The sequence below is a fragment of the Pinus tabuliformis genome, chromosome 8 (genome assembly GCF_031772625.1).
Source record: "Pinus tabuliformis cultivar Carrire ecotype Pingquan chromosome 8, CPIR1, whole genome shotgun sequence".
NCBI lineage: Eukaryota > Viridiplantae > Streptophyta > Pinopsida > Pinales > Pinaceae > Pinus > Pinus tabuliformis.
Genome location: NC_142294.1, coordinates 1627970273 through 1627998243, shown reverse-complemented (window position 1 = coordinate 1627998243; position 27971 = coordinate 1627970273). Strand labels below are relative to the sequence as shown.

The 27971-nt window shown below is 39.3% G+C and overlaps 1 protein-coding gene across 1 annotated transcript in view; it reads right to left on the bottom strand.

Moving 5' to 3' along the window:
• Positions 1 to 10031: 10031 nt before the first annotated feature.
• LOC149242315 (Leucine-rich repeat (LRR) family protein) overlaps positions 10032 to 27971 on the bottom strand; it is a 209530-nt gene continuing 191590 nt past the window's right edge. Inside the window, exons 7-9 of the mRNA XM_089374204.1 lie at positions 11917 to 12002; positions 10650 to 10736; positions 10032 to 10510 (exon numbers count right to left, since the gene is read on the bottom strand). Coding sequence (XP_089230330.1) covers positions 10400 to 10510; positions 10650 to 10736; positions 11917 to 12002 — 284 coding nt within the window. The 3' untranslated portion in view covers positions 10032 to 10399. The remainder of the gene's footprint in view (positions 10511 to 10649; positions 10737 to 11916; positions 12003 to 27971) is intronic.

Below are 27971 nucleotides of genomic sequence, written 5' to 3'. Positions count from 1 at the left end.
GAGTTAACTGATGTATTCTTTAGTTGATTTATGAGTTAATAATTAGTGAATTAATTAATAACTAATTCACATCACTCATCACTAGTGTATTTGGCAGTTAGACTAAATACAACTAGTTCAACTAAGTCAAACTGAACACAACTCCATCAACTCCTCAATCAACTCCACCAAACTCAATCACTTGAGTTCTAACTGAGGTCCATCATGTAATAGCTCAATTAACCCATAGGAAAAGCGTATTTCCTTCAGGCAGTTGCATGTGCCACATCCGTAGCTCGAACTGAAGTGCTGCAAGAGGATAAGATAATGTTTATAGTCCAAATATTATTAAGAGCTAATAATATTCGACTGTTCTATTTTTTACTGGCAATCTAAAAATAGACTACGCCCATATGTCTAAAAATAGAGGTCCATTTATTTTTACCAACATGACCAATCATCCATAAATAGCATCCTGCAACTCATAGGCCATGATCCATATGTCTAAAAATAGACAGTCTAAAAATAGACTTTGCACCAAAAATAGCCTGCGGGCCCACTTAGTGAAGGCGACTTCTTTTCACTAAGCCCCATCATCTTGTTGCATTTTCAACACTCCCTCTCAACAAGATATGGACTATCTGCAACCCCTATCCTGCCTCTGTGGTATTCGAATTTTCTCCTGGTGAGCGCCTTCGTCAAGATATCAACATCCTGATCCTCTGTGGGAATGTATGAAAGTAACATGATTCTCCACTGCACACAATCTCTGATATGATGGTACTGATGTCGATGTGCTTAGATCTATCATGAAATACTGAATTAGCTGAGAGTTTAATACAACTCTGGTTATCACAATAAATCATAGTAGGCTCCAAGTGTGACCCGAACAACCCGACCAGGATCTTCCTCATCCATATAGCCTCGCATGCAGCCAAACTTGCTGCCATATACTCGGTCTCTGCTAAACTGAGTGCCACGGATCTCTGTTTCCTACTGTACCAAGAAACTGATGTCGACCCGATACTGAAGATCCCTCCAGATGTGCTCTTTCTGTCCGTTGGGCTCCCTGCCCAATCTGCATCTATGAAGCCACATAGTTTCACTTCATCCTCCTGTCTGTACCATAATCCATATCCTGATGTGCCTCTGAGATAATGCAATACATGCTTGCCTGCCTTCCTGAAGAGCTTGGTTGGCTTAACCATAGCTTGTGAAAGCTAGTTAACAGCATAGCATATATCGGGTCGTGTATTGACCAGATACATAAGCGACTCCCCCAACTGTCGATAAACAGTGGCATCCACTACCTCCGCTGAAGTAGCATCCTCCTTCCTCCAACCTCCAGGAAGAGGAGTATCAATAGGCTTGCAGCCATGCATGTTGAACTTCTCTAGTATCTCCCAGGCATACTTACCCTGAGAAACAAATAGTTCATCACTGCGCTGCCAAATTTCCAATCCCAGGAAATAATGAAAGAGGCCCAAGTCCTTCATCTCAAACTCTCTAGCAAGATCCTCCTTGCATGAAAGTATCAACAGCTCATCTCCCGTCAAAATCAAATCATCTACATAAAGTACAATGATCAGCAACTTACCCTCCACCAAAATCTGGTATAGGTTAGGATCTGCATCACTCTTAGAGAATCCAAGTCCAGTGAAATAATTGTCTATCCATGTGTACCAAGCACGAGGTGCTTGTTTCAACCCATACAGCGCTCTCTTGAGCCTGCACACATGCGACTCGCTGCTGAAGATCTCGAAACCTTCAGGCTTCTCTATGTACACCTCCTCCTCAATGACTCCGTTGAGGAACGCAGTATTCACATCCATCTGATGAATGTGCCACCCCATCTGCGCTGAGAGAGCAAAAATCGTCCGTATGGAAGAATACCTTGCGACAGGTGCAAGGTCTCCTCATAATCGATCCCCTCTATCTGTGAGAAGCCTCAGGCAACAAATCTTGCCTTGTACTTCTCCACACTCCTGTCAGCTGCCTGCTTCACTTTGTAGATCCATCTTGAACCCACCACTGATTTCCCCTCCGGTCTTGGGACAATCTCCCATGCACTGTTTCTGACAATCGAATCATACTCTTCCACCATGGCATCTACCCATGCGGGATCCTCCACAGCTTCCTCGAAAGAGGATGGCTCAGTCACGACACATTTTCTCACAAGAGCCATGTATCCAGTGTACCGATCAGGTGACTGTCTCTATCTGCGCTGTGCTGTAGGTGGTCCTACAACCTTCTCTGCATCTTGAGCCAGTCGCTCAACTTCTGTAGTGCGCTTTCGCCCTCTGATGGTTGGCGCTGCATGAGTGGTCTCTTCCACTCCATGAACTTCATCTTGTGGTTGATCCACATCCTGAAGCTCATCCTTAGGAACTAATAGCTCCTCATCTACATGCAAGTGTGGCTTCCTCTCAAGCGAACACTTCATGGCTTTCTCCTCCTGAAATTTGATATCCCATCGCACAACAGTCTTGCGATTGTCTGGCAAATACACACGATAGTTGTGGGGCGTATCAGTGTACCCCACAAATATCCCAACCTCTGCGGTCGGCTCCAGCTTCTTCCTGGCATCCTTCGTCACATGCATGTAAACAGGAGAACCAAAAATCCTCAAATGGGAAATATCAGGCCTCTTACCAGAATAAGCCTCCTCGGGTGTACTCATGCCAAGTATCTTGTGAGGACAACGGTTCTGCACATATACAGAAGTATTGCATGCCTCCGCCCACAAGTGAAGGGGTAGGCCCTAATCATGCAACATCCCCCGTGCAGCACCCACGATCGTTCTGTTCTTCCGCTCAACAACACGTTTTGTTGTGGGTTATGGGGAGCTATGAGCTCTCTTCGAATCCCTTCTGCGCTGCAGAAGTCCTTGAACTCGCCAGAGATGAATTCACCACCATTGTCGCTCCTAAGAGCCTTCACCTTCTTCCCCGGTTCCTTCTCGACCAGTGCTTTGAACTCACAGAACTTTGAGTATGTCTCTCTCTTCTTCTGCATGAAGAAGATCCAGCACTTTCGAGAGAAATCATCAACAAAGATCACATAGTACTTGTGCTTTGCTGTCGAAGCTACTGGAAAGGTCCACACACGTCTGTGTGAATTCTCTCAAGGATCGTCGTGGCGCGACTATCCTTCTCATGAAAGGTGGCTTTCACAAATTTTCCCAAAGTACACCCCTTGCACTAATCTGACTACGCAAGAGTGCCTTTAGGAAGCCCAGTAGAAATTTGTTGCAGTATCTTCAAGGCTCCATGGTGAAGGTGGCCCAATCTCTGGTGCCATAGCTCGCCATCATCCCCACTCACCAATCCTCCTACCTTGCATGCCATTGTTGCGCAGCCATCTACATGCAATTGATAAAGGTTCTTGACTCAAACCCCTATTTTCCAGGTTTCTCGAGTTGTCTTACTGCGCAGGAAAGCCTTTCCCTCGCTGAAGACAACATCATATCCCTTGTCTTCTAACATCGCCATAGAGATAAGATTCTTCTTCAATCCTGGAACATGCATCACTTCCTTCAATACAAAGGGTTTACCAGACTTCCTCTCAAAGGAAATGGTACCGATATCGGTCGCACTGTATCTACCATCATCGCCCATCTCGATGTGCACTCCAAGATCTTTCTCATCCAGATCAGAAAACAAATCTCGATCTCCTGTCATGTGAAAAGACACACCACTGTCCAAAAACCATACCGATCCCATCACACTTGATAGCAAGCATGCGATCAGCGAAAAATCCAGCTCAAACTGCGAGGCTAAGGCCTCTCTCGCTGCAGATCCAGCAGCTTGCTTATTTTTCTTCTTCTGCGGAGAATTTGTGGCATAATGTCCGTGCTGGTGACAGTGAAAGCACTTCACCTTGGACATGTCCTGCTTCTTGCCTTTCGCACCGGAATGAGAAGCTTTCTTGTTCTTCCCCTTCTTTGCTTTGGCAGCCAAAGCGCAATTTTCTTCATCAAATGCCTTTGATGAAGATCCGTCCCTAGTATTCCGCCTGATCTCCTCTTGCACAAGATCAGACCAAAGTCTCTCCCATCCTGGCAATTTCTCCTGACCATTGACAAAGTCCTGATAGGAATGCCAACTCTTTGGAAGACCAAGGAGAGCCAAGCTCACCAAGTCCTCATCATTGACAGTCACCCCCACACTTCCCAGCTCATCCCGGCATTGGGTGAACTTCGTGAGATACTTGGGCACACTGTCTCCTTTCTCACACTTAATGTTTCTGAGTTTATCCTTGAGCGCCAACTTCCTCTGGTCGCTCTTGCTTTGTAATAAATCTGTCAACGCTTTCCACATCAAGTATGGAGAAGCCTTTCCATGCAGGCTGGATACAATGTGATCCTTCACGCCCTCCAACAGAATCCTTCGACACTTTGTTGTCTTCTTTTTCCAAGCCTCAACTTGAGCAGCATCAGTAGGCTTTGGGACCTCAGCCTCTATGAACTCCTTCAACCCATTGTCATCTAACACCGCCTCCATCATGTCTTTCCATGCAATATAATTCGAGCTGCCTTCAAAGGTATACTCCAATTGCAATCCGTTGAAAGACATTTCAACTTCGACACCAAGAAAACACTGCTGCAAATTCGAATTCCACCAGCTCAAAACTCAACCGCTTTTGATCTAAAATTTGTGAGAACAAAGTATTTCTCGTACAGAGATTGACTGTATGGGCATTTACCGGATATCTCACCTTCCAAAAGAAGGATAAATCCAGAGGCTACCTGGCCCGATTACAAACTCTGCATGAAGAAATAAAATGTAATCACTTTCTGAATAACAGATCTGATGATCAACTTCGCTCTGATACCATGTAGAAATTTGAATAATATAACACTTATTCACAGAGATTATCCTGATTATACACTATTTGCAGAATGCATGCATAATACATAACCTCCTCTACCATTGATCATCAATTTGCGGAATTAAAAACAATCGCATGCGCACATTGAAACATCAATCACACATATCAACACAGTATGTAATGGGGAAAGCATACAGCTAAAAACCCCCAACTATCTGTATATTATAATGATAGAGAACATGTAATAATACATAGTACAATACTCTTCACAAGTACTCAGTACTATCTCCACATGCTACACACAAACTAGCTCAGATCTGAACAAGTCACGGGTTCAAATCTCCTCCACTGTTTGCCTGCCTCTACTGCGCAATCCAAGTTGAGAATAGATCTGATCCAAGTTCGAATTCCCTTGGCTTGTACTGCGCAATCCTCATTGGCAATCTCAATCAATGATTGTGCAAATCTCATGCATAGCTATAGTCACAACTGATAGTAGTCTCACCCTTTCACCCACCTCTAACACTTGTCTCCACTAAACTGTCCATGCACTGAGTTAACTGATGTATTCTTTAGTTGATTTATGAGTTAATAATTAGTGAATTAATTAATAACTAATTCACATCACTCATCACTAGCGTATTTGGCAGTTAGACTAAATACAACTAGTTCAACTAAGTCAAACTGAACACAACTCCATCAACTCCTCAATCAACTCCACCAAACTCAATCACTTGAGTTATAACTGAGGTCCATCTTGCAATAGCTCAACTAACCCATAGGAAAAGCGTATTTCCTTCTGGCAGTTGCATGTGCCACATCCGTAGCTCAAACTAAAGTGCTGCAAGAGGATAAGATAATGTTTATAGTCCAAATATTATTAAGAGCTAATAATATTTGACTATTCTATTTTTGACTGGCAGTAGAAAAATAGACTCCGCCCATATGTCTAAAAATAGAGGTCCATCTATTTTTACCAACATGACCAATCATCCATAAATAGCATCCTGCAACTCATAGACCATGATCCATATGTCTAAAAATAGACTTTGCGCCAAAAATAGCTTGCGGGCCCACTTAGTGAAGGCGACTTCTTTTCACTAAGCCCCATCATCTTGTTGCATTTTCAACACTCCCTAAGTCAAGTTGACCAGGATCAAGGAAAATGGTCCAAAGTGTTATGAGATAGCATCAGGGACAAACATTCTTTGTGTCAAGAATGTTGACTGGAATTAGGGAGAATCGTTCGACAAAGGACAATCATTCTTCCTGTGTCAAGCATGTTGACTAGAATTAGGAAGAATCGTTCTAGAGGCCCAAGATCACTCAATTGAGTAGGTGCCTCTTCGCATCAAGCTCAAAACTCTTGAGATAGGTTGAGTGAGCTCATTTAGCATCAGGCCCAGAATTACTCAAGTAGAGTGTGGCCTTTAGAGATTCACCATGTGTCGAAGATATTGACCGAAATGATGGTCAACCAAGGCTAGTTTGTATACCATGCGTCAGATGGACCAAAATTATGGTGACTAGTTGATGTTATTAATCTACCATGTGTCAGGAGTACCAACCAAGGATTATGGTGATGATACACCAAAGGTCAGAGGTACCAAGCAAAATTATGGTAACTTGATGTTGCTTATTTGCCTTGTGTCAAAGTTGTTGACCAAGATTATGGTAATTGGATGATGTTGATGGTGATGAATTGTTATAACCTTTTCTTAGAGAGATTTCTCAACATGGAACATCTTGATAGTCATTATGAATACCTCTTTAGCTAAGAGGGAGTGTTGAATTTTGTAGCTATGGTCAGTCTTCATAATTAATATTTTAGCCCTTGATGTATTTGCAATGATAAATATAAAGCATGTTCTTCATGCTATTGTCAAAAGAGAAATTTTAAGGCATGTTCTTTATGTCCTTTTTAAAAGAGAAAATTTGAATTTTGAAAATTAAATTTTTGGCTCCAAACAAGCTAAGTCGGCCCTCCTCCCAGTCAAGTGGCACCCATTTGGCCAACCAGAAGTGTATTTATAAGGCACTCGACCTCCGAAGAACATAATTTCGAATCTCTTATGTTCAAGCAATTCAGAATTTCCAAGGCAGAAAAGACGAATTAGAGGCTGTGTTGGAAGAATATAAGGCAAAGCAAGGACAAATCAAAGGTCCAACTTCTGGGCATCTCAAGGCAGCAAATCCAAGTTTTTATTAGTAGAGAAGAAGACGGAATCCTCTGAGGCATAACAAACCATTTTTGGGTGCAAAAGAAGGTCGAAATTTGGCCCTAACAGAGAAAACTAGATTGAATCTCTTGGGCAAGTGTTTGACTTGACTTGGGCGTTGGACCAAGTTTGACCAAGTCTACTTTGTTGGTCCGTTTGACCTTGTGATTGACTAGAAGATCTAGGTGTGTCTCTTGTTGAACTGGAGAATTTCTCTAAGGAAAAGGTTGCTTTGTTTTCCCCCATGTGGGTTTCCCCAAGGTAAATGTTTGTGTTCTTGTTTGGCCCTTTTTATGATCCTACTGGCATTTAGTTTCTACTATTGAGATCTTCTGTGTAATTGCATTATGCTAAATATGAATGTAAGAAAAGAGTAACTAAAGAAATCATAAGAAGTAAATATTAGTTTAGAAGATCCTATGAAAAATCAACATCTTAGTCATTGGCCCTTGGTCAAGGGGTGGTTCACATTAACCCTTAAGGTACTCATTTGGAGTACTTCCAAAATTTATGGATTCAATTTAGGGCACAAACCCTTGATTAGGTCTATGTTTGCTTATGACATTGCATTACAATTCCATGATGGTGCAAATCCATTTTGGATTGTTATTTATGGGATCAAATGAGTCAAATCTTCCTTAGCTTTTCCTAAAGTCATGGAAGAAAGCGTACCATAGGTTGGTAAAGACGATGTTGCATTCATGTTCTACAACTTCCAGAACGAAAGGGAACTTTGGACCTAAAAATCCATGACACAATGTTTTAGAATCCACAATATGGAGGCACGATACTACTTTGCCATACAACTTGGGCCCTCCATTAACTATCATAATGTACACCAAAGCCTTGAGTCATTCCCTTGCCTATGTATACCTTTCTATTCCTTTTTTATTATTCTCTTGAACTCTTTGAACGACCTATCTTGGAACTTTATCTCCCAAGTACACAGTCATTTGCAACACATCTTGATCTAGCACTCTTCCACCTCTATAGGGATCTCTTGTGATTAGCTTGGCTCTAACCTTGAAAGCTTGTGGATTCATCCAAGTGCATCTTCATTGGCAAAGTCTCACTCATACCTTAGATGATTCAATTCTACAACCTCAAGGAATGCCCCATCACAATGAGGGTAATGGAGGTATCAACCCCCAAGGTGGGGTGCTTAGGCCTTTGTATTTGGCACTTCCATTGATTTATCTTTTGTGGGATTAGAACTATTTCTATTTGCACATACATCGGTTTGTATTGGAGATCAAGTGAAAGTCTTGTATCAAGGCAATTTGAGTTGCATGTGTATGTTCAATTGAGACACAGATCACTCTTAAAGCCCGATCACAACCCTTATCTTCAATGCAAGCAACACTCATAGCTACGACAACAAATTCCAAGTAAGTTTCTTCTAGAGATCTTTTTGTCTCTTTCAACAATAGGGTAGTTAGCTCACTAAAAGAATATTTGACATCCTAGATTGTTATTTTACTTTCCTCAATAGGGTAGTTAGCTCACTAAAAGAATATGACATCCTAGATTGTTATTTTACTTTCCTTCAATAATTTATTGATAAAACTTTATCTAGAAGCCTAAGAAAAATACATTAATAATTTACGGTAATAAATTAACATAATCAAAGATCTAAGACCCTAACAAAACTAATGAATCTCTCCTTCTCTTTGATCCTCTCTTTTCATGCCCTAAATTTGCCATAAAACAAAGTGGTGACACCACCCTCATCTCTCCCTTTGTTAGTGGCACGTTAGTAGGATGATCGATGGTTTTCCAGCCCCACCCTTGTCTCTCCCTTTGTTAGTGGCATGTATGGTAGGACGATCATGGTTTTCCAGCCGCACCCTCATGCTGAATGTGGCAGTGCGAATCCATTTGCTCACTACAATGATAATGGTGTATTGCCTTTTGACTTTGGTTTATTGTAAAATAGCCTTGTACTAAAGTTCTATATCCTTTCTTTGAATTGAAAAAAGTTATTCACTCAAGAAAATAAAGTGTCCTTATTCAAATAGGAGGAAAAAGACATTACTAGAGGAAGTGACTTGTATCTCACCAACTACGGGAGCTTATGAACAAATATTATCGAAAGGCTCTCTCTGGAAGAGGACGAAAACGTATGTACGTGAAATGTCATCGCTTAGATTATATGCTGAGGATTTTTAAGTTCTCGTGGTTGAAATGGCTCTGCTTCCTGCCTGCAAACCCTGTTGTAGACCATCAACCTTGGCTTATCTATCTTTTAGACGGTTCAGTAATTAAGATTCATAGTTAAGCTGAAAATATTTAGCCCTCTATGGCCTCTATGTTATCCATGAGACTATGGTTGCACCATATGTACCATCCTGGTGAGAAATATAAATGGCGGAAATTCATGAAGAAGGATGAGATTTTTAACACTTCCAGATTTCATTATGTACCCATCCTGGGGAGAAATATGAATGGCACAAATTCATGAAAAAGGAGAGATTTTTAACACTTCCAGATTTCATTTTCAGAAATTCTATTGCCATTGTTTTTGGTTCAGACACGGGCTTAAGTGAAAGAAAAGTATATTAGTGTCCTCACATTGCAAGTAACCGAGACATGACTCAAGGGCTAATAAATACAGTGTGTAGTACATTAGAATTCCCAAGGTCTATGAGCTAAACACAAAAAACTTACTAAACAAGGAGAAGAAATGTGTACCCATATGTAAGCTGTGATGGTCTGTGCCTTTGAAGGTATTTTTCTTTTAAATAAATTAATATCTGTCTGGATTTTTATATAAAACATACACCAAGCTAGAAATTAAGCATCTTAACATTTCTGTCCTCAAAAAGCAATATTTTCATTTCAAGACAGTAAGTTGATCGCTTATATATGAATAGAGTTTACCTCTATTTGAAATCTAGTATAAAAATACTGTGCCTGAACCGCATATACACATTACCTAACCATGAATATTCTGTCTACAATGCCTTGAAATATTCTCGCCAAATCAGAACCTGATACTAGAGCTGTTCATAGCAACGTACAATTAATTAACAAAATTGGATCCATTACAGATTAATCATACTAAAAAAGGTTGGCATTGATAAGCAAAAATAATGATTTTAATGACACGGCCAATAAAATGAATATGGCCCTTAAGCTGGATAAATATAGAACTTTTTCCAGACGGAAGATCAGATCAATTCTTGTTTGAATGTGCCAGACCTTAACATTATACAGAGGACAAGTTTATGAAGATAGGAAAATACTTATGTACTGATAGTATATACAGTGGGCAGAGGAATTAAGCTAAGATGCTAGATTATGTCATCAAACAGTATTGTGGAGTGATAATTCAGTAAATTACCATGGGTACTACACTATTACCCCTAAGTTTATAAATCGACACCTTCATCAAGGCCACCTGAGTTCATCAATACATTTGAATCGATCTGCTTGTCGACTTTTCTCCTCCTTCTTGACTCAAACTCCTGGAATCCCTCCATCTTCCACAGGGTTCAAAGAAAAAAAAATTGCAAACGAGGCAGAGTGAGACACAGATGATGATGATAATGATAACAATAATAAAGACAAACAATAGTAAAAATGGGCAAAGCTTTGATACCCAAATGAACAATTCTGTACCTGCTGAAATTGTTCCATGGAAATTGGATTATCATGAAGCAAAATACTCTGTAATGAGGTGCAGTCTTTGAGCAAATTTTGTGGAAGCTGTAAAGTAAACGAACAGTTCCATAAGAATTCGATGTTGAATAGTTTAATAGCACTGTCATCAGGTTCCAAAATGATGTATCTTTTAGAGGAATTGTGCATGAAATTGTAGTATCTGCATTCTATCTATTTTATAATTTAAAGAATATAACTCAAAAACAGACATAAAAGAAATTAGACTTCTGAAAATTTAATAATACTCATTCCCAGAGAGGCTTGGATACATGTTAAATTCAAAATTTTTATAAGATTCAATAGCGAAGGTATAAGACAAAACAGCAGCCCTAGTAAGCAGATGCATACTACAAGAAATGGTGAAGACAGATGTCCCTAGATTATTGCAGTCATAGAAAATTGACAGAATCACAAGCACAATAGTGTGAATTTCAAATACAGATTATCAATATCTCAGGATCCAGTCCTGCCATGGATATGGACTACCAGTGTCCATTTGTAGATGCCACTTATTTGGGGAAACACGAGAAATTCACAAGAATGGTGTGTCTGTATATGTTTGTGAGCTTTCTGCACTGTTTGCCAGCATCTTGTGTTTATGAAAGAACCATTGAAGTTGAACTTAATTGATTAGGGAAAGGAAATGAATTAAAAACGTGAATTAATGGGAAACGACAGTTCTTGAGGCATCTCAACAAATTAAGGTTTTCTAAATGAACCAGGGTTTTGGGGATGAAGTTTCTCCACACGATAGACTAGCATCAACAGCTGGGAAAGAATAGGCAAATGTTCCAAATAGAATGGAAAGAGTCATTCTAGTTCCTTTCCTGCATACTTGTTTCATTACCACTTGTGACAATGGATTGTTACTGAACAGCAGACGAAGCAGTCTGTTATCTGTAATTAACATAAAAAGTCCATATGAAAAATGTGGATAGTTCACTTATACTCTGAACAAGTCATATTCGAAGTTTCATTTGTTTCCCATCAAAGAATCACAATACGTATTTCAGTCTGAATAAAATTTTACAGCACATGCGAAGCATGCACAGAATTGATGAATGAACAAAGCAAGAATATATAGATTGCAATCATATTGTATTATTCAATTTTTTATTCAAGAAGATTTGATTTGTGTGTGTGCCCATGTCTCACTGAATGCGCTGTCTGTTGCAATCAGTGCAAATAAAGATTATATACTCCACTGGATTTGTAGGAAATATACCTGCTTCACATTGTTGTTACTCAATGCAAGAGACTTGAGGTTAACAAGCCTGCAAAGTGACAATGGCAGATCCTCAATAGAATTACCTGTATAACCAAATGACATCGTCAATCAGATAGCTAAAATTAGATTTACAACAAAGAATTTCAGGTCTCCTCCAAGAAGAAAGAGGAGATATTTTAATGAAATTGGAGATATTTTCCACAAAGTACAAATGAAAACATAAGAGCAGGTTTTCAATGAATGCAGAAATACTAAATAGTGACAGATGCTGGACAATAGCTACTGTAGAGATAGAGTCACGTGGCTGGACTTCTGCAGATGCGTGATAACAAAACATGCACCGTCTGAGACAGCCTTGCCAGGTGCATCATTTCGGGCATGCAAAGTTCAATGATTTGAAATTGCATTTGGTCAGCCAAAAGCATGACTGTTTAAAAGTGAATACAGAATGAGAGGTACGACATGTGAACTTACTTTATTATCAGATAGACCCATTTAATATTAATGAGATACATCTTATAAAACATCCCTAGGTAGTTGTACTACCTAATTGACCCAACTACTTTATCAATAATGACCACTTATAGTTGGTACTAATAACATGAATTTATTACATTTCAGCTCAGTATTGGACTGTTAGTACTCCACCACCCCCATTCCATGACGACTGCTTTGAACTGTCTATTACCCCTTATAACAAAAATTACAGTGATGCTTACAATGATAATATAAAAAGCTACTATTTTATTTCAGCTGCCCATTTCTCCAAATCGCAAGACCTGTGTTGCACAAGTTGCTGAGGTGATGGTGGGTGACCTTAGAAGGTTCCTGTTACATTGTGCATTGTGGGTTGGGGCTTTTATCACACAACTACAGTTTGGGCAGTAACATTCTTTGGCTCTGCTGTCGATGATAAAACCCAATCTCCTAGGTCAACTGTGAAGGCTTTTGAAGCAAGCTCATCTTGGCAACTCCACATTGACATTTTTTATAAGGTACGATCATCATTCATTGCAGATTTTTTGTTTTCAGCCTTACTTTGAAGTTTTACAAGTGAAGAAAAAATGGAGCTGCCTCCAAGGATTGCACAATGGTATTCTCCAGTTGATTTCCCAAGATGTCAATGTTTTCCCCATGAGCATCCATATGTGGATTTGGTTGAAATTTCAAGATTCCACGGATATGGACATTTGGTTGAAGAACATATCTTTGCATTTATTCAGTATAGCAAGAAGAATGGCATACATTATGAAGACAATATGATGAAATTTTTTGCCCTAAGTTTGAAGAGATGCGCAAGACACTGGTTCATGAGCCTTGAAAATCGAAAAAGTTTTTAGGCACAAAGCATCATTGAAGAGGGCCCTAGTCCCCCCATTAAAGATGGTAAAACTAGCATGAAAAAGGACAGTTCTAGCCCTCCAATCTAAATGGATCTGAAATGCATTTGTGATAAAGAACCTGATGTCTAGTTTGCCACCGATGTTGAAGCTCTCGTACAAGACTTATCAAATGATGATATTGTTGTTATGCTGCAACCGGGGGACAAAAGTGAAGGCAATTGCAAAACCAATAAGTGAAGCAGAAAGCAATGAGGAAACTAGCCTACAAGGCCTATCATATGAACAACGTTTGGTTACTAGGGAAAACTACTGGATGGACATTCTAGAATTATAAAGCTCGGTGAATTGATCATTAAAGAGGAGAGTCCAGTTTTAAAAGTAGGATCTAAAAGTTCACTTGATAAAGGTGTGGATAGATTTTAAAATTATATCTAGATAGAAATGTTGAATTTTTGTAGCTTCGGTGAGTATTCAAGTCACAAAGTCAAAGAGAAAATAAATTATTATTTTAAAGTTCATGTAGGCTCCAAACTGTCAGCTCGGCCTCACTAGTTGAAGGGGTTTGACCCTTGGTCAAGACTCAAAACCCACTCAATTTGACTCGTATATATTGACACTTTGACCTCCTTGTAAGTCAAAGCTGTCATTGATGTCAATATGAGCATTGTTGAAGATGGCAAAAGTTCAAAACCCTAACCCTAAAGGCAAAATGCAATATCCTTGAGACCCTACGAGGAAGCCCTAGGTTGAGCGTTGATTGAAAACCCTATGCATGATGATCTAACCCTATCTTGCAAGAAGCCCTAGTATGCCTTAATGTCCTAGCTGAAGCATGCCCTAACATAAAACCCTAGATAAGATGGTGTGGCTGCTGGGAAAGAAAAACCTAATGCCCATGTCCTAGATGTTTGACTACATAATGCCCTAGCTCCAATAAATGAAAACTGTTGAAATATTGAAATGCAAACAAGTATGCTTGACCTACCATAATTGAAGATGATGCAAAACCCTACACCTAACTCTTATCCCATACCCTATTTCCCTCAACTTCAACAAGCTTTAGCTTTGCTTCAGAATTGACTAGCAAATGCAAATAATAAAAAGTCATAGTCGTTTCCAGAATCTACAATAGTAATTGAAGATCTCTTCAACAAGCTGTGTACAATGTATGGGCATTGTTAAGCTCACCTCTGGAAGAATCAATCTGAGTTTGATTTTCCGCAATGTCTTTAGGTATTTCTCACTATCAGCAGAGTTAGTTACATGCTCATCTTCAGATGCAATTGCAAAAGGCTGTGGGGCTGGATCAGAAGACTAATAATAAAGCTCTTTGCAAGAAAATCCAGAAGTTCAAATCTGGTTATTTTAAAGGAAACAAAGAATTAAGCCAGTCATAAGCTAGCAGATCTACTGTGTAAGCAAAAAGACACGTTCACAACATATCAGTGGATGAAGGGGCTCCATTAGAACATTATTGTATGACTGTCCTTTAACAGGTAACAAGAACCAAACAGAAAATGGACATCCATACAGGTCAGCTCATTAAATTTAAATTTTGACGTCAACCTACAAGACGGCTCTCCTACCAAGAGACATGTCTTTTCATCTTGGTCGAACAAGTATAAATATAGAGCCATGCTTCCTTCATCTCATCCTTTCATTTGGTCAAGTAATAAGAAAAATTTGGTCTGAGGAACTCGGCAAGGACAACAGAGAAGCTGTGGATCTAAAGAAAAAAGAAGAAAGATACCTCTGTGATTTTGTGGCATCTTGAAAACACTGGAATTCTGTTGCAGACCTGTAACTCAGATTTGTTGCAGACCAAAGATCACAGACCTCAGCCTTATCTACTGTTACAAAACTATGACTTTCAGTCCTGAGGCAGAACTACTGTAGCTCAGGCCTGTAACTTGAAGAATATGAAACCTGTTTCTACATTAGCACCTGTAATTTTGTAACTCGCACCTTTAAATCTGAAATTCGCACTTGTGATCAGTTTGTATCTGTGACATATTCTCGACCTGTGGCATATTTTAGACAGTGGCACAAGGAGAAAAGTATTTTGGACCTGAGCATAAGACATGGACTAAGGCAGCCTTTAGTTCAGAGCTCGGACCTATGGAAGGATAAAACTTGACCTTGTCCAGGAGCAGACTTTCTATTTGATTGGAGCAGACATTTGATCTATTTTGAGCAGTCATATTCTGCCCTTTTTTGAGGTTATACTTCAAACTTTTCTGTGCAGAATTCAACCTTTGGCCTATCAAGAGCCTCAGACCTCGCACTTCTCTGTGAAGCAAAATCTCAGACTTGTCCTATTCGTACCTGTGATCTTAGCCTCTGTCCTCAGCCCATCTGTGGAGTGAATTTGGAGAAAAATTGTGCAGTTGTTGAGAAAGATTTCTGAGCAGTTCTTTGAGTTTGGAAGTTAGCTTCGAAGCAATCAGTGCAGCAGTGATAACATCTAGAGCAGTACATTAAGGATAAATTGAAGATCTTTCCATTGACTTGTTAAAGCAGAGAATTGGTTGTACAAAGCATCAAGAAGAAGCAGCATGACTGAAGAATTTATGTAGTACCTTAAGAATTTGATTGGGTATCATGAAAAGTTTAGGAGATACCTTCCACAATGGACAAAGTTGTCATTGATGAACTAGTAGACTGTTGAAGACTTGTTGAAGATACCCTGGAGCTGTATTGAAGAAACTGTTAGGACTTGTTGCAGAAGACAACGGAAGCCTTTAAGAACCGTTCTATCCATATTGAAGATCTGAAGCAGTGGGTTGAAGCCCTAGAGGATTGGAGCCCTACTGGATTTATGGTTGAAATTTTTTGAAGTATAATTGCTTAATGATCTAAAATGTGCTAAAGATAAAATTATATCGTTGGAACTTGGAAGTAATTAGAGCCTTGGTAAAGGAAAGGGCGTTGAGATAACTCTTGAAGACACTTGCTTCTGCTTCTGCAATCTAATCGTTCACCAGATCCTTGACCAATGGGTTCCTCTATCAAGTCTGAAGTCTATAATGTGACTCACCTGTTCTGAGAAAGATCTAGCCTTAGTATTGTTTGTATAGACTTACTATCATCTTTGACACAGTTCTGGAAAGTTCAGGGTTGTTCTGGGCAGTGGCCTGTCGGACTCCTAGGATTAATAAAGAGTCATTAAAATCATTGTCTATTTTATGAGACCCTTCTTGGGCTTTCGAACGATGTAAAAAGAATTATTTTTGAGTCAAAAATTAATTATGTAACCTCCACACCAAGTCGGCCTCAAGAAGATCAAGTAAGCCTCGAGGAAAGCAATTCGACCTCATTGGAAGGCTATATATACAAGGCAGTTCGACTTCTTTTGGAGTATCCCATTCTCCCTCATATAGTTCGATATCTGAAGCTGGAAGATGGAAGCTAGGAAAAGTGCAAAGGTGAAAAAAGAGGCTAAAAGGAGTGCGAGTTTGGTCAAGGAAGGGAAGGACAAAATCGATTTTTTGGTATCTCTCTCTCTCTCCCCCTCCCGTGTGAGCCAGTTTAGGAGATCAAAATCTCCTTGTCAAAGTCGAAGTTGTTGCTGATGTTGGACGCTGCTAAGTCGAAGTTGTTGCTGATGCCAGAAGCTTCCAAGTCGAAGTTGCTAGGGTCGAAGCAAAGTTGCGGGGCAGCGCTCCCCCCCCCCTCGCTCCCACTCCCAATCTGCGCTCCGGGCAGGAGCGGCTCGGGAGCACGCTCCCGATAAAAAAAATTTGCGCTCCCTGCCAATTTCAGGAGCGACATCGGGAGTGTCGCTCCCAGAGCGAAAATTTAACGCTCGGGAGCAATCGCTCCTGATCGCTCTCGAGCGTTAAATTTTCGCTCCAGGAGCAACTCGACCAACACCGGGAGCGATCCAGGAGGAAAAAAAGCCACGGACGCGAAAAAAAAAAAAAAATATATATATATATATATATATACAGTGTTCCACGGGGACTCGCCCCCCCCCCTAGGGGTCTAGTTTCCTCGCTCCCCCATGCTCCGGGGACTTGGGGACGAGTAGGGGACGTTTCCCCACGCTCCCAAAATGGAGGAAACTCAGGGGGACGTGCCAGGGAAACGTTTCCCTTCCCTGAGGGGGCGTTTCCGAAAAGGGGGGCGTGGGGGGGCGTGGGGGGACGAGGGGGGACGTGGCACACCTTTAATGCATTAAAAGCCATTTTAATTAGCTAAACGTTGAACTTAATCTTTAATTAAGAGTTAATTAACGTTTAGTGTTTTGGAAAATCATTTTTTCATGTTATAAAAACGGCACCCTGAACCATGAACAACACACTCATAGCCTTTGCAAGTTTGCTGAGCGCTCCACTCACAACGTTGGATTTCACTGTTCGGATTTTAATAAACAGTGCCTGTATCATTATTGATTGTATTAGGAATTGTATACAAAAGGTAAATTACCTAAAAAAAGTCAGTGAATTAATACAATTTGTTGAAAGTGCAAGCTAGGAAAACCAAGACCTAGAATCGGTTCAATATGGGCTCACCCCGTTCATGATGATAGTAGGTTTAGGAAAAGAGCCTACTGTCACATGTTCTGAAAAGTGGATCTGACTATTTTGTTTCTAGGAACCAATTAACCACAAGTATGGGTGAAAAATCCGACTTGTAAAAACTTAAAAGACTGCCTCCTTGACTACCATGCGTTGTGTTGATGAGACCTGACTGAAATATAATAATAAGACCTGATTAAAATACAGAATGTTAATATTCCACCAGCCACCCAACTACTTTCCTATATGATTTCTCAAAATTCTACCCTGACATCTAATTTTGATCCCATGAGAACTTAAAGGGTTCAAAATATACATTAGCTCAAAGAAAGAAACCAGCAGGATCTATAAAATGGAAACTAACTAAGCAGTCTAACAACATGAAAAGAAGAAAGTAACTTCCACTTACGTGTCTATCATTTTTTGCATGAGATTTCCGTTGGAAAAATCTATGGCAAAAGGTTATGGCTGTCACAATGGTTACCTGGGAACTGAAAAAACAATAGACAGTCAGCCTATTACTATATTAGGCCTATGGTCTTTACCTGTGGAAAAAGCACCCAGGTTCCGTTTAGTCCAAGTTCCAAAAATGATTTCTTTTAGACTTTTTCTCTAGGTTAGCAGTATCTAAAACAGAATTGTGAAGGTATATCAGACCTATGTGCTAGTCCTATGGAAGCATTGCCAAATAGGCTATTCATATATTAATATTATCAGTTGAAAATCTACAGCCTGCCTAACTAATATGTCAAAAACTTAGAAGTCCAGTTTCTCAAAATTATTATACATAATCCACTATAGTTCTGAGTTCTCTCTATGTTTAAGTTTTCTTCTAAGGACAGTTCTCCCTTTGTTTAAGTTTTCTTCTAAGAAGGATTGTGTAAATTTTCAAATTCATTGCTTTCTTGCTCCAGGAATTCATATCAATGATCATGCTTTGCAGCGTTTCAATTCAAACCAAATTGTCATAGTGGACTCAATAAATTACATTTTATATTTATAAATTTTTAAGACCCTGACGCTCCCCCACGTTTCCTAAAAAATGGTAGGGAGCTTTTGCATAGGCCGCTCCCGCGCCCCCTCGCTCCCTCGCCCCCTCGTCCCGGAACCTCGGTGGAACATTGTATATATATATATATATATATATATATATATATATATATATATATATATATATATATATATATATATGTTTTAAAAACTCAATGGGGCAAACAAAAATTTCATTATCACTTGAATGAGAGCAAGAGCAAAGGAGCGAGGAGAAGCGAGGAGCAAGTGCCGAGGAGCAAGGAGCAAGCCTGCAAAGAGGTAAGTAACTTAGTAGTTTAGTTAGTTTAATTTAGTTAGGTAGTAATTTAGTTAGTTTAATTTAGTTTATTAACTATATTTAGTAAAAAAATCATGAATCTAAATTAAATTAATAAATTAAAATTATTAAATTAATTAATCTAAATAAATTAAATGAATTTGCAGATTCAAAAGCCTACAAATATCAAACATCATGGACCTGGTTATATTTCTTGGGATTTTCCTCTTCTTGGTCCCTTTTCTGGTTATTATGGTGCTAGCAGCTAGAGAGTAGGAAACGGAGGGACCAAAATGAAGAGGGGGATGAAGACGCTGGAGAAAGTGGATTTGATGAAAACCCCAGTGAGGAGGAGCTGGAGGAGGGTGAACATGACTCTCAAAAAACTAAACAAGACCAAACCCCATTGTGGAAATATGTTAACAGGCCTGAAGCAGGGAGAGGGGGTGGAACCACTAAATTTCAATGCCCCCATTGCAATAATGATTACACAGGTTCATACACCCGTGCCAGAAAACACCTCTGCGGGAAAAGGCCATGGGATGGAGACAAACAAATAGGAATCAAAACTTGTCCAGCGGTGTCAGCAGCAGATAGAGCCAAATACATAAGGGAAGAGGAGGAAGCCCAATACAAATAAAAAAAAATCAAGGGGTTTCTTTGAACCAAGCTCACAATCACAAGCACAAAGAACTCCTTCAGCATCCTCCCAAGGCAGTGAATATGGAGGCATAGGGTCATCAGGTTTAAGGCATAGAACCATATCAGATTTCCTTGATGAGGGGTGTAGGAATGATGTGGATTCAAAGGTTTACAGGTTTCTCTATGCATGTGGGATACCATTCAATGTTCTTCGCTCACCTTATTGGCACAAAATGGTTTCTGCCATAAATGATGCCCCTAAAGGATACAAGAGCCCTGGGTATGACAAGGCAAGAACCGTTGGACTTGATCATGAAAAAGCAAAAATATCACATTCTTTGAATTGAATGACAAGTTCTTGCACTGACCATGGGGTGTCCATTGTATCTGATGGATGGACAAATGTAAAAGGCAAGCCATTGATAAGTGTTCTTGCTGTCTGTTAGTGGTGCCATCTTTCTAACTGCACATGATTACTCAGACAAGTTCAGGACCGCCATCAACATTGCAGAAGCATTACTTGAAACAATTGACCGTATTGGGCCATACAATGTCATCCAAGTCATCACTGATAACGCTCCTAATTGTAAGGCAGCGGGAGCAATTATTGAGGATAAATACCCCAACATATTTTGGTCTGGATGTTTGGTTCACAAATTGAACCTTCTGATGCATAATGTTGTCAAGAACAAAAAAGCACAATACAAATGGATTGGTGATTTGTACAAGAAAGGCAAACAAATGATAAAATTTATTACAAATCATAGCAATACCCATGGCCTTTTCCGCAGTCACTCGAGATTGGAGTTGTTGAAGATTGCGAAGACCAGATTTGGTAGCTATTACCTCACCTTCAAGCGCCTTTTGAAGGTAAGAGAGTCATTGGCTAGCATGGTATCAAGTCCACTTTGGCAGGTATTAAAGGAAAGGGCTACAAATGCAGCTAACAGGCGAGGTTTTGAACTGGTGGAGAAGGCCGCTCCTGATGGTCAATTTTGGACAAGTGTGAGGCAAGTATTAGATTTCACCAAGCCCATTTATCACATGATTCGGTTTGCAGATACAGACAAACCAGTGATTGGCGAGGTGTATGAGCAGATGGATACCATGTTGGGGCAAATAAAAGATATTGTTCATAACAGAGATCCCGACTTGTACAAACTGATTCATGGTTGTGTGTGTGAATGGTGGAATAGACTTCATCTTCCACTACATTGCTTGGCGTATATCCTTACGCCAAAATACTACTCTACATCTTGGTTGGGCCAACCTGCACCAGGGGGTGCGATTAGGACCAAACCCCATTTAGATGCAGAGGTAACTAGTGGATATTTGCAAGCATTAGAAAAGTTGATACCTGACAGGGAGGAATGTGCAGCTGTGCGCCTTGAAATAGGTAAATACTTCAGTGGCACTAGTTTGTTTGGTACCTTCCATGCAATGGAAGACAGAGACAGATTTGATGCTCTCACATGGTGGGAAACATATGGTGGCCATGGAATTTTGCCAAAATTGGCAAAAAAAGTTCTATCACAGGTTGTGAATACTTCTTCTGCAGAGAGGTGTTGGAGCACCTACAGCTTCATACACAATGTGAAAAGAAACAGACTCAATGAAAACCGAGCAGAAAGCTTGGTTTATGTGCACTACAACTTGAGGTTGTTTAGTCATTACTGTGATCGGGCTCATGAGGATCCCACATATAAAATTTGGGACAATCACCCAGAGGATGACAATTTGGAGGATGGTATAGTGCATCTTGAAGAACTGGAAGAGGAACTTATAAGGGATGAAGATGAAGCAGTTGCAACTGCAGCAGCCATGCCACCTCCACCTCCACCATCCAGTAGCAGTGCTCGAGGTCCGAGTCTTGTTCCTTTGCTGTCGCCACCTCCATCTACACCCTCACGTGGAGGGCATGTGCCTTCTAGTTCTGGTCGTCGGTCTGTGCGGGAGACTCCTAGAAGACCACCACGACCTGCTTATACTCCTGGAGACTCTCGTGGCAAGGGCCACATGTAGATTTACAGTTTACTTGTCTTTTCTAGTTTCTATTAGTTTTCATAACTGTTGAGTCTTGAGTCCTTGACTCTTGACTCTTGACTCTTTCATATCATAATGATATTTTTTGTAAACAATATATCACTGTGACAATGAAAATTTGAAGTTTGAAATTGGCAATTATAACTCATTGGTAATGATTGTGAATTATGAATATGATGCTTCATGAAAGACTAAAGTTGTTTCATTTCATTTCATTATTCATGTTTCATTTTATAACATTTCATTTCATGTTAACAGTTAGAAGTTAGGACTTAGAAATATCTAAGATATTACTTCTTGTAATGGTTAAACTTAGCTTACAAGTACAGCTTTGGTGATCAATGATGATAAATGTTATATATTGAATTTTCAATTTTGAAAGCTTGAAGTTGAAACTTTAAGATTGAATTTGATGAATCATGATTCACGAAACTCAATATGTTGCAGTTGTAATATGTATTTTACTAACTTGTGTACATGGTTGATGAAGATTATAATTTCTAGATGATTGATGTGATATGGTTCAATGATCAATCTATGTTTTTTTATGTTTTTTATATCTAATTCATCATTCTACATGTTTTTGTTGACATATATGTATCAAAAATTAAAAAATATAAAATATATATATATATATATATATATATATTAAAAAATCGCTCCCAGATTCGCTCCCAAACCGGGAGCTTCTGAAAATGGTCGCTCCCGCTCCCGTTTTCGCTCCCACTCCCCGCTCTTGCTCTCACTCCCAAGTAACATTGGGTCGAAGTGTTGTTGCTACTAGGTCGAAGGTTGGATCGAAGAAGGAGACAATGGCTTGGTGTGGAGGAGGTCTTTTTCTAGGTTGAAGAGTCTCAAGGAAAACTATTGAAGGAAGAGATTTAGACTGGGGTTTCCCCTAGATAGGGATTTTACCTTGGCAGAGTGCCTACATCTTGTGTCTTGTGTTTTTGTGATCTTCATGCACGCATAATTTGGTAATTGTTTGATGAAAGAAAATATAACAGATAAGTAAAAAAAGCCAACATAATTCACAAGTAATTATCAAGAAAGAGAAATCTAACCCTAATCCTACTAGCATTGATTTCTCAACATGGTATCAGAGCTAAGGTCAAAGAAGATTGAAGATCACATCGTTGGCTTGAAGGAAATGATTACTCCCTCTATGATAAGAATGGGATTCAATACTGCAGGAAGTTGTATCAAAAATATCTTCTACTACTTATTCAACAAAGTCAAAAGTCAAGGGTTCTTGGTTGCACTTACAAGTTCACTTAATAATGATAATGCATGGATTATTGACAGTGAAGCATCTAGGCATATGACAAGAAAGAGTAAACAACCTCACACTCTATCAAAGGAATCATATTCTCATACAGTGGAATTGGGAGATAACAAAGGCTATTAGAGGTATAGGATCAACATCATTAATGTTGGAGAATGGAGCTAATGCGAAGGAGAAGGAAAAAGACAGTTTAAGGATCTATTGAAATTAATCTAAGGAACCTCAAGAAGTTGATTAAAGAATCATATAAGGAGACCTTATATGGAAAGAAGCTTATTGTCTTCAAGGACAATGTCTAACACAATAAAGGAAGAGAACAAATTAGAAGAATCATTCAATTACAATGCTTGGAAGCAGAGGATAGATCTCATCCCCGAAAAGAATAAAGCCTTGGATCTAGTAAAAGGAAAAGTGAAGAAGTCTACAAATAAATCAAGAAGTCTAAAGGGCCAAGAAAGAAGGGACAGGGATCAAGCAAACTTTGCCAAAGAAGTTTCACCAAAGAAGAACATGATGGAAGGACTCGATTCAAAGACCTATTTTCTAGGAACCCTTATGGACTCTATCCCTTGCATATCCTTCTACTATCCCTTAAGCTTGGAAGGAGCCCTTACCAACTTCCAAAGATAAGTATCTTACTCCTTGTATTGTCTTTTATATTTGGTTTCCCTTACTTATCTAAGTTTGTTTATATTAAATACTAATCACATTTCTAGTCATATTTTTGTTTAGAAAAGATTTGTTGAATACTCAAGGAACATGGAAGAAGGTTTCACAAGACAAAGCATTGGAATTACAAGGTTTGTTAAGAAACAAAGGTATGTCTTAAACTATAAGTTTTTGCTCTCTTCATACTTATTCTTGATAAACTATCCCTAACATCATTGTGTCTAGCCTTCTTGAATCTTAAAGATTCTTGTTCAGGTGATTCATCATTAGATAGATCTACCCTCCTCATATCTTTGATTACTCTTGTGGAACCCTAGAAAGGTTCTTTGTGAAAAACACTAACTTAAGGGTATGTCGATGTGTGAAACCCTAAAACTACTTAGGGTTATTGTTGAAGTCAAAAGAAAATTGTTTGATGCTTTGATGATGTCATGTTTGGGGTTTTCATATGGGTATGAAAACCCTAACTTGTTAGGGTTGAATGGTAATATCTGAAATCCTGAACCTTTGAAGTATTGGTAATTTAGGGGTTGCTATGTTTTGTATTGAAACCCTAGAACATTAAAGTTTGGTAGGGTGTATAAGCAAGATCCTTATGATGTCCTAGAAATGACATCCTTGGCATGTGTGTGTTTGTCCGATCAAACCCTAGTCTGGTCATGTTTGTTATATGTCTCACTCTTATTGATATTTGTGTAGTTGGTTTTGACTAACACATGTTATGATATGCTTGTGCATGATGATGAAATCCTAGATATATGATTTGACCTAATTGTTAATGGTCATGAGTCCTAGGGTTTGGATCTAAGCCATAGTCGAAGTTTGATTATCTACGATGATTGTATTTGTGAATTCTAGGGTTTTGTAATTAAACCTTAGTAGAAATTCAAATCTTTGATATATGATGACAATGTGATAATTTGAGATTTGTGTAAATCTGAATTCTAGTTATGATTGATGTTTGTTGAGAATAAGTAAAACCTAGGGTTTACAACAAACCCTAGTGGAAGCTAGTCATGTTGTTAAATGAGTTGTGATTGGTTTTTCATTGTTAAATCTCGTGTATGAAATCTAGGGTTTGTATGAAATCCTAGTAGGAAGTCTAACATATGAATTCTAAAGTTCTTAGATACATTGTAAATCTATATGTTTGAATTATTTCTAGGGTTTGTAATATGTTATAATAGGGTATGTCATACCTCTGGAAGAAACATTGAAACCCTAGATGTTATGAAGGTTGTTATGAAATGCTCAAAGTTTTGAAGTAGTCTCGGGTTTATGACAAAAACCCTAGCAAGAAGTTGAAATGTATGTGTTTCTAAGTTTGAGTATTTTGATGTCAAAAGTTGAATGCTTCTGTGATTTTGATATGGTTAACTTCATGCTTCTATAGATTTGGTTGTACTTGCTATCTAAGTTGTGCAGGTACATAATCTTCAAGATGGTGAAGATGTTTGTTGATATGATAAGCATGATGTGAATGATGATGGTCATGATAACTTTGATAAGAAGGATGGAAGCTATGAGGGATTCTCCAATGTTGTAGAAAAGAAATGGAACTCCCTAAGTTAAGAGGGAGCTTGGATGAAAGTTGATCTCCCTAGGTTAAGAGGCAGCGGGGGTATATTCCTTGTATAGGAATGATTAGATCCTTCCTGATTAAGAGGGAGTGATGGATATGGTTCTCTACTTCATGTGTCATGCACTAGACCAGGACTAACAGTCATAAGTCTTAGTGAAGGCCATGAGTGAGAGAAGAAAAATGGAGAATATATTTTGAGGGGTTGCTCAGATAAGATGTTAAAATTGGCAACTAGGGCCAAACTCCATATGGGTCACCTTATTTATGAAAGTTGATATTTTTCTTAGATTCCTCTCTCCGAGAGGTGTAGGATTGATCTAAAGATCATCCAATTCCGACATGTATATATGGAGATATGAATTTATTTGTATTATTGACAAATTGTCAAGGTCAGCGAACAAGCAAAACAAGGATTTTCACCCCCAGCTCAACCTCAACGTTGCATATAAAAGGAGGAGACCTAAACTCATTATTCCATCATCTCATCTTCACTCATCTATCTATCCTCACTTGATTGGTTACGCAGATTGGGGCAACATCTCTCACACGTGCGAAGGAGACAGATTTTTGTCAAGGGCTACATTGACCAGGTTTGACCGAGTTGCGGGAAGACTATTTTGGGTTGCGTTAACCAGCATTGACCACTCTTTGACTGTACTTTGGGTGAGGCTGCTTCTCCTTGGAAGGCCACAGATTTGGGCACGCAAACTGAGGTGATCTGACCTTTGGTTTGACCAGCGTTCACTGCCCAGTCGCTGGTTGTACGTTGACTTTTGTTGACCAGCGTTTGACTGATTTTTCGGACTATTTTGGGTTGTTTCATCTTGTTGGAGACCAAGTTGACTGGGCTTTGACTGAGCTAATTTGGAGGTCAAATCTAACCTGTTTGACCAACGTTGACTTCATAAAATATCATATTTGTATATTTGTACTATCTCTCTCTCTGCTGAACTATTGAAGAATATAAGAAGAATTGATCAAGGGTTTCCCCACATTAAGGTTTGTCCCTGGTTGGTGACACATCTTGTGTCCTCTTTGTCTTGGCTTGTCTTCCACTGTTTATGTTTATGTTCTATCTGCATTTTACTATTATGTTGATGTAATTGCTAAACTAGATACTGATATTGGGCTAATTAAGAAATTGAAGTAAATTGCTCTTAAGCATAGAACATACCAAAAATCAACATGTTATTAGAGGTGAGGTGAAGACAAAGCCCAAGCAGGAGTGAAAGAGAAATCACCAAAAACAGATGGACAAGGACAAAGGCTCAAGGGATTCCTCATCCCACTTCCCGGCTAAAGACAAGCTCCTTGAAAAGTCTGACTATCATGGATGGAAGATGTCTCTTGATCTGACATTAGAAGAACAAGAAGTGTTGGACTATGTGAGGGGTAAAATCCTTGAGCCTCCTTCAAATGCACCGACTGTTACAAAGAATAAGTACAGCAAGGTTGAAGTCAAAGCGAAGAAGATTATCAGAGATTCCATTGACAAGCGTCTGGTGGCCTACATCTCTGATCTAAACACCTCCAAGGAAATCTATCACAGGTTGGTCAGCATGTTCAAGATTAGTGATGCAAATCAGATTTTATTTCTCAAAAATAAATTGAAGGACATTAAGAAGGGAAAGGACGAGGATATTCAATCCTACTTCTTAAGGATTACTGAGATCAAGAATGATCTACTTTCAATTAGAGAGGTCATTCCTAACATGGAACTTGCTATCACCACCCTTGAAGGACTCCCACCCGAGTGGTATATATTCAGAATCACTATTCTCAATAATGATCGAATTCTGGGATTTGAAGAATTGATGTCGAGATGCATTCAAGAAGAGACAAGAATGGTGGAGCAAGAAATGCCTTCAAATAGAGGCAACCCCACTGCTTTCTCTGCTCATGCCAAAAGGAGAAATAATGCAGGGTCTAAAGGTCATTTCAATGGAAAGACCGGATCTAAGGGTGGAAGGAAGGGAAGGTGCTTTGTTTGCAATAAGTTTGGTCACTATGCAAGGGAGTGTCCAAATAGAAGGGACACATCACATGATGATGATCACAATCACTCCAGGGGCAACTTCAACAACCACAATCAAAGGAATGGTAGGTTCAATGGCAAAGGAAAAAGGAATGCGAGACATCAAGGAAATGGTCAACCCTCCAAGAAAGCAAGGAACTCCAGGTATGAAGAATCAAATGTTGTTAACAATAAGCAAAAGGAATACTATCTTATATCGGCCCTCTCCACTACCTCTCCTCCGGACACTTTGGGGAATTGGCTAATTGATAGTGGTGCCTCAAGGCACTTCACTGGGTACAAGGAAGCTCTCTCTAATCTGATAGAGAAGGAGACAAACTTGGAGATTATTCTTGGAAACGATGCCACCTATCCTATGAAGGGAATAGGAAATGTTACCCTTCAATTGAATCAAGGTAACATGATTCATTTACAAGAAGTTCTATATGTACCTGATCTCAAGAAGAATCTGGAGTCCATTTCCGTTTCGGCATTGGAATACAAAGGATACAAGGTGGCATTCATCGATGGAAAGGTACGTGTTTGGAAAAGGAATTTTAAAGATGCTTTTACTCTTGGGTTCTGGGTTGACACTTTGATCAAATTGGAGCAAGTCTGTAGGGAACCATGTCTTGCGACATATCT